The following is an 8,076-nucleotide window of genomic DNA, read 5'->3' on the forward strand; positions in this document are numbered from 1 at the left end:
TTAAATCATAATGGTATCAGAATATTGATATGAAAAAGAGAAAGTGGTCAGCAGCAATGGTCTGTCTCCAGGCCCTAGTGCTGGGAGGTATACCGGTTCATACCGAAAACTGTTTTTTTTATTTTTATGATATGGATTTTTCTTATACCGCAACACCGGAGTACATGTATTAGTGGAGGTATTGAGCTGTGAAAATGGGCAGAGAACATTCTGAAACAAGCTGTAGCAGACGATAAAGTTGAACATTATGACACAGAAGAAGTTTTGCTGAATAAAGGAGCCGTGTCTGTTGTCTGGAGATACTTTGGTTTTAAAAGGTCGGATGTGGACCAAACAACTATTTACTACAAATGCTGTCGAGCTAAAGTTGTATGCTTTGACGTACCATGAATGTATGGAACTAAGATTGGCACCCTCCACGTCCTTGGGTAAAACTGAAAATGCTAGAGGACACTCGAGTCAGATGTCACTTGTAGACCCGTATGCTAGAGGTACTGCCTACGACAAAAAAGCATATATATACTGTATATAAAATAATAATAGAGAGAGAAGATGTATTTATTAGCTGTGTAAGCCTGTGTTGTAAAAAGCCTGGGCTCCTAGAAACTATTGAAATTGTCAGAAAAAAAATTGAAATGCAGAGTCGGCGATTTCATTTTGCTGATGTGCTTGTCTCCATTGTCGATCATCGGCTAAGCAAGTTTGTCTTTCCTCGGAGGTTTCACTTTGACGACAGTCATTTTCTTTCAGCTTCATGTGGTAGCTTTGTACTTCTTTCTTCTTCTGACTTGTTAACTTGGGGCCGCCTTGCTGGCTCTTTGACCATCATGCCTTGCATTTCCAGGCCTGAGACACACACACACACACACCCTTCCACACGTAGACTTTTATATACAGTATCTCACAAAAGTGAGTACACCCCTCACATTTTTGTAAATATTTTATTCTGTATTTTCATGGGACAACACTGAAGATATGACACTTCGATGCAATGTAAAGTAGTCCGTGTACAGCTTGTATAACAGTGTAAATTTTAGTCACTGTGCCCTTTTCAAATAAAAGCTTCTTGCTGCCAGGGCCGTAATCTTCTTAGTGGCTTTACCTTCTTGTATTATTGCTTTAGCATCTGCTTACTCCTGTTACTCGCGTCTTCACAGAGAACTTAACAGCAGACCAGAAAAAAAATGTATCGCACGCTTGTATTCAGGGGTCAGCAGTGGAGCAGTGAAAGTGAAGGAGAGGGGGCATTTTCTTCTTTTTGGTCTGAAAATTCAAGTAATGGAGAGCACAAACATAAAGAAGAAATCCATCAGGCACTTGAGGACAGCGAGCCATTAAGAAACGACATCTCAGGGAAACAAGAGGATGAAATGAAGAACACGAGTTTGGAGCAAACGGAATGCAGTGCCGCTAGTTGTGGAAAAGAAAACATTCAATGCGATTTGGATATTGCAAAGATTATAAGCTGTGAAAACATCAGGACTATCCGGAAAAGAACAAGTTATGGTACATTACATGGAATATAGAATGTCACGGCGTAAAAGGTGTATGGAGATTTTTGTAGAGGGAGGGTGGCGTTTACTGTGATACTGGAGAAAGAAATTACTGGTACATCTTGAGCATATACGGTAGACCTGTAGTTAGGCGATTCTGCTGTTAGTTTAAGTGTTGTATTCCTACCTTCTACATTTCATACTGCAGCACACCACCACGTATTGTGAATTTACCTTGACGTTCACTCAGTTAGTGGTGCTGTGTAAACTCTGAAAAGCAACCCGTGATGGCTGGACAGAGTGAATACACCTTTATAGCGCCTCTCCATGACTGACTGGCCAACTGCTCACGTTTCATTAGCCAAGTTGGACGTTTTCTTCTGTTTTTGGTGTGAGGAGGAGGAGGCTGTCACTGTTTATTTTTTACATTTCTTGAGCTTCCGTAAAAATTTTCAGTTCCTCTGAGAACAAATAAAGTTCTGTCAATAACGTAGTGCTACATCTGTGTGTGTTTTAGTGCCTGTTGTGTCTTTGTTTGTCTGGCTTTAACGTCTGTCTCTAAGCTAGTGGTTCTTGTTGTCCGTCTGTCCCATCTATCATATACTGCTGCCTGTGTCTGGCTCTGGCACTTTAGTTTAGTTGTTGGAGGAGATTTTCTGGTCTGTCTGAAGTGGTGCACTTATAACTTCTTTATTAATGCTTTTATTGTGATGCTTTCTCCATTCAGTGAGCAAACTGGAGGAGGGGATTAGCGCAGTGCAAATCGGCTCTGAAGACGACGACTCCCATGTGGACAGTGAAGACACGCAGAGCTCGAGAGCCGATTACCACAGGCCAGAGACGGAGAGGGAGAGGGAAAGGCCGCACTCCGCCTTCCAGTTGTACAGGAGGGAGCTTGTGAGTGTCCTCTCAGTTCTCTGCTTTTGTACATTGCTGGTGGTACTCCAGTTACATTTCATTCCACACTTTGCATCTTGAATCGTTTCATTGTCCGCTGTGTATTTTTCATTTACGAATTTGTTTTATTATGTAACTGGAATCCACCCCTGCATTCTATAAGCCAAGGTGAGGGTAAAGGCTCAAACCTAAATAAAAAAATGGGAAAGTGTGCAGGTGCCACAGCTGCCTTGCAGATCCCATGTCCTGTATTTCATTCCCAGGCACGTGTCCAGAGTCCCTCAGATCAGGCCAGCTGGCCCCTCTGTCCGAGTTTGCCCTGCCTGACCTTTGCACTTATATGGTCCACCTTCTGTCTAATGTTGCTCCCTTGATGATGGATGAAAAGAGTGTAAGAAGGTACAGCGCTATAGACCAGGGGTCGCCAGCTCCGGTCCTGGAGGACCACCGTGGCTGCAGGTTTTCTTAATGAGTGACCTGTTTTTGCTGCTAATTCACTTCTTTTGAACTAATTTTAATTGACTTGCCCTTGAAGACTCGGACCCCCTTCATTGTTTCTTTATTCCTTAATGAGCAGCCAAACAATTAATGAGATGCAAAATGAGCCAAAACAACTGGTGTCCATCATACAATATCTGAAAATAAAGAAAGACAAAGGTCTGAGGAATGCTGATCTGCTCAGCTCCACAAAACATTTGAACAGAAGAGAGAAGATTCAGCAATTTCAGAAATGTCTGCTATTGCACAATGAGAGCAGCAACAAGCCATGGAATTAAAGAACGGGTTGAATTAACGGCAAGACTCGACGCCTAATGAAGCAACTGGTTGGAGTTTGAGGCCCTGACTTAAGTCTTATGTTGGTCACTCACTTCACATTTCATTTCTGTTTGGATGGCAGTTAAAGAAAGAAATGAAGCAATTCAGGGGAACAGATCTCAAAAAAGCAATTCAATTAAAATGAATTCACAAGAAGTTAATTAGAAGCACAAACAGGACACTTGTTAAGAAAACGGTTAGAATGAAAACCTGCAGCCACGGTGGTCCTCCAGGACCGGAGTTGACGACCCCTGCTATAGTCAACCCCAACTTGGAAAATGTTTGGACGGTATGGAAAATGCAAATAAAACCGTAAAGCAGTGATATTTCAAAATTCACTTTGACTTGTAATCCACCCCAAACCGTATAAAGATAAGATCTTTAATGTTCAGTCAGATCAACTTCATTTTTTTCCATTCATATAAACTGTGCACTGCACCAGACAGGTGACTCAGAGGAGGTCCTCCCCCACTTTAACTACATTGACGGTGCTGTACGTTTATTCTGCTCTACACTACGCTACGCTATTATCACAGTTTGGCTGAACAACAGTCACCCAGGAGAATCACTGAAGTCATCAGGTGCACCCCCCCTTCAGATAGGCCCACCACACCAAGAAGGTTTTCACAGTGCGTGTGACATCTCTCACAAACACACACACTCCTCTCCTTTCCTCTCCCGATGACTGAGGCTCGGCCACATCTAAACAGTTCCTCCTTTGCAGTTTCTAAACTTACTGTAACTACCTACATCAATAATTAAACTACTAAAATACTGCTGTCAATAAATTATTAACCTGATAACATTCCCATCCTGCCCTGTACGAGACTATTCCAGTGACCTCTGAGGAACTCCGATCGGAGCAGTGCTGGACAGGCTTGGACTTTCTTGCCTAAATTGCCTAATAAATAAACCTCCATTCTTGCCATTGACGGCATTAAAAAAAAAAAAAAAAGTTGGTGAGAGAGGACATGCAGGTGGTGGGGGTGACAGAGCAAGATGACAAGGACAAGAAAAGATGGAACAAGATCATCCTCTGTGACAACCACTAATGGGAGCAGCCGAAAGAAGAAGGATGGGATCATTTAGGAACGATAATTAGAAAAAAAAGAATGATGTTCAACAGGCGATTGTATTAATTCTTTAAAAGCTGCAGCCAGGAAAGGTCTAGTTTTTTTTTTTTTTTTAACAGCAAAGATGGGTTGAGGTTTAACAATTTTTCCAAAAATGTGTAAGAAAAATCATTCCAAAGTTAAAAACAATTCTCAAAGCAGGGGGTCTTAGGGCATTTCACCCTCAACAGTGCAAAACATAATGAAACGATTCAAGGAATCCACAGACACTTTAGTGTGTAAAGGGCAAGAAAGCAGACCTAACCTGACTGCCAGTGATCTCTGATCCCCCAGACTGCACTGCATCAAGAACCACCATTCATCGATAAGCGATAAAACCACAAGGCCGTGGGGTACTTTGGCAAAACCTTCATAAACAAATGTTGGATACAACTGTACTTTGCAAAAAAGGAAGCCACATGTTAACATTGTCTGACTTCTCTGGGCCCACAGCCATCTGGGATGGACTATCTTATAGTGGACTATGCTGTACTGTACTGTGTTTGGACAAATTAATATTTCAGATTTTTTGGAAGAAATGCAAGTGGTGTCCTCTGGACCAAAGAAGGAAAGTATCATACAGACTGTTAGCAGCTACAAGTCCAGCAGCTGACATCTATGATGGTATGGGGTGTGTGTCCGCGTCCTGGGCAACTTGCCCATCTGTGAAGGCACCATTAATGCTGAGGAGAACAACACATGCTGCCTTCAAGAAAACATCTCTTCTATATTTCAACAAGACAACGAGTTACAAAGACACGGCTGCATAGGAACAGGGTGTGGAGCTCAACCGGCCTGTCCCCAGTTGAGAATGGGGGGTGCATTTTGAAACTCTGAATGTGATGATGAAGACCCCCTAATGCTGGACACCTTGAGACTTGTTTGAAAAAAGAATGGTTCAAAATTACACCTGAAACACTCCATAAACTGTGTCTTCAGTGCCTAAATGTTTATTAAGCGTTGTGAGAAGGGAAGGCAACATTACAAAGTGGTAAACTCTTTACTGTCCAAATTTTAAGAATAGTTTACAAGTATCAAAATTAAAATGTTTATTTTTGAAAAAAAAAAAATTATTAGTTGTAACATCAAATAATGGAATGTTAAACTGTTTTTGGGTCAAGGATTATTTACTAATCACTGCTTTCTGTTCTTATTTGCATTTCCCAAGCCCCCCCGAGTTGGAGTCGTTTAGACTTAATGTGGCTGTCTGACAGAGATGAATATCTTCTTTTGTTTGGGTGTAGTGGGCTGATCCTCACTACTTGTACAAAGATATCCTCAGAGTTTAAAAATGAACCTCTGCTGCTTTAGAGGTCTCACTTTACATTGAAGGAGTTGTTCCTTACACATTTTTGGGATTTAAGATTCAGTCACTGCTGACGCTGACCTTGGCCGAGTTTCATTATGTGCCTCAGAAATCATTTTATCTTATCACGATAATCACGTGTTTCTAGCACACACACCAGCTTTTCTTTAGATAGAAAAAAAAAATTATCCATTATTTTGTTTTTAATTTTATAGTTGAGATCTGCAGATACTGATGGCTCTCACCATTTAAATCGACCAAAGTCCTGTAAGTATTCACTTAACTCCAGCCAAGCACAGCATTGATGCGGACGCCAAACATACTGACGTGTGTATCTGTTTTAAGTTATCAGACCACAACTGGATCATCCTCACACCAGGAATATCAAGAAGACCGACCCTGTTGCCAAGTAAGTAAAACAATTATTCTTCTTATTCTTTTTCCTTTTTTAAAATTTCTGTGCTTCCAGTTAAAAGTGTGCTCCCAGCACGACTGAAACGACCTTTCACACAGACGCGCAGGAGTCCTTCGCAAAAAGTACATTCTGCCTTTGAGTCGGAATCAAGTGGTACATACTGTAAACTCAGTAAAACATTTTCAAAAGCAAATTGTGATCAAATATTATGACATACAAATTTTTTTTAGGTCCCTCCTTACTTTTGTTTTAAATCTCCGTAGTTTTAGTTTGTCATTGGCAGTCACGCATGAGTGACCCGCTCAGGTCACAGGTGACCAACTTAATGTGACTATAATACATACACTAAGTTATCCCGACTGTGCTTGGTGCCATTTGCATGCTGCAGTTTTCATTAATGTAGATAATTAAAATTGCAATATCTTCTTACTTGTTTTAATTTTCTGCCTCATTTGCTGCCATTTATCCATTTTGTACACTAGGGACGCTCATTTCAACTCTCAGATCACACCCTCTCTGGCTGTTTTGTCAATCGCACAAACACGTCCGCACTACTTTTGCAGTAAATTTGTCAAGTTGGTTATCGTGGGTCTAATTTAAAGTACAGGCTGTATGTGTGGAATTGAAGGGCTACCCTAAAAACACTGCATTATCCCAAAATGGCTGGGTTGATCTTTGCACAATTTTGCATGTGTAATCGGTTAACGTTTATGAAATTCTGCACGCATATTGATGTTGATACAGCGTAAAAGTTTGACTTTAAGGCCTTTTAAAGTTTCCAGCAAGACATGGGGATGAGGGCTCATAAACAAAAATACATTATAACGGCAAAAGAGTTCCGCTGATAGTCATGAATTTGTCATATTGTTTTTAAGTTTGTCCCATAGAGGGAAAATAAAACAAATTCTGTACTCCAGAGAGCAAACAAATTGCTGTGTCATCTCCAGTACTTCTCTATCAATGACAAAGCGTTAACATTTAATCCATTATAAAAATGATAAGTGGGCATCACCCAGTACTTTGGCTAGTCCTTAATAACAGAAAATTACTATCAAACCATTTTCTTTTGCTATTTTAATGGGTTTAAAACTTACCATTTCAACGGTGTTCCATCAATGTGCACTTTCATGCCAAGTTAATCAAGTCGGTTGTCAGAGGAGAGTCCGACTAATTTAGGGCTCAAGCGGTTGACTCTTTATCAGCGTAGATAACCTCGACAGTCCTCCTTATCCAGTGTATTAGATGCCATTAACTCCTAAACAATGAGCTGAACTCATGCCCTAAGAAACTCTGAACTGTACATCTAATGTCTGGAAATATGTGCATTGTGGATTTTTGCATTTTTGTCTTTTCATTCTCCCCCTCCACCCCCAGGTACTTCCAGTACAAACAAGACTGGGAGACATTCAGGCCACCTGGAGAAAATGACAGGAAAGCTTTGCGTTGGGGCATAAAGGTAAATGACTAAAAATCTAGGAAGTACTTTGCTAGACCTGGCACTGCTAACGCACTCCGAGTCGACATTTCAGAGCCTTCGTAATCAATCGACAGAAAAAAAGATGGTGGAGTTCTGCAGAACACCTCCTGGTACTTCAAGCTACAGTGGCAGGGGGTCTGCAAAGTCATTCCATCATCCAAAAATTTGAATTAACTGTTTAAAGGTATAAGTGGGGGGAATGCAAATATTTGAATATATTTTGATGTATACATGGAAATTGCACACTACTGTGATGAACAATGAGACTCACTACCAATAAGGTAACGACTCCCTAATACAAATGTGGTTGGCATGAACAACTAATACAAATGTAACAGTGTGTTGTACAAATCAGGGGATGTTTAACTTTTCTTTAATTCATTCCTTTAATGCTTTTACTGAAGAGTCAAGTTTGACCCAAAGACATTTTAAAACTCACTGCAAAAGAAAATACGATTATACAAGTAATCTCTCTCTGTCTGTCTGTCTCATTTCTTTCTGCCATTACCTTTAGGAGCAAATGCTATACAAGAGTCAGCCTGTGGTAAGTATGTTCATTG

At 40.7% G+C, this 8,076-nt stretch overlaps 1 protein-coding gene across 1 annotated transcript in view; it reads left to right on the forward strand.

Annotated features, from left to right (window-relative positions):
- The window catches only part of hyls1 (HYLS1 centriolar and ciliogenesis associated), a 29,301-nt gene that overhangs the window by 20,744 nt on the left and 481 nt on the right, over nt 1–8,076 (forward strand). The window contains exons 7-11 of the mRNA XM_028820263.2: nt 2,221–2,390; nt 5,840–5,891; nt 5,970–6,033; nt 7,414–7,495; nt 8,031–8,060. Coding sequence (XP_028676096.2) covers nt 2,221–2,390; nt 5,840–5,891; nt 5,970–6,033; nt 7,414–7,495; nt 8,031–8,060 — 398 coding nt within the window. The remainder of the gene's footprint in view (nt 1–2,220; nt 2,391–5,839; nt 5,892–5,969; nt 6,034–7,413; nt 7,496–8,030; nt 8,061–8,076) is intronic.

Source organism: Erpetoichthys calabaricus, chromosome 15, assembly GCF_900747795.2.
Source record: "Erpetoichthys calabaricus chromosome 15, fErpCal1.3, whole genome shotgun sequence".
Taxonomy (NCBI): Eukaryota; Metazoa; Chordata; class Cladistia; order Polypteriformes; family Polypteridae; genus Erpetoichthys; species Erpetoichthys calabaricus.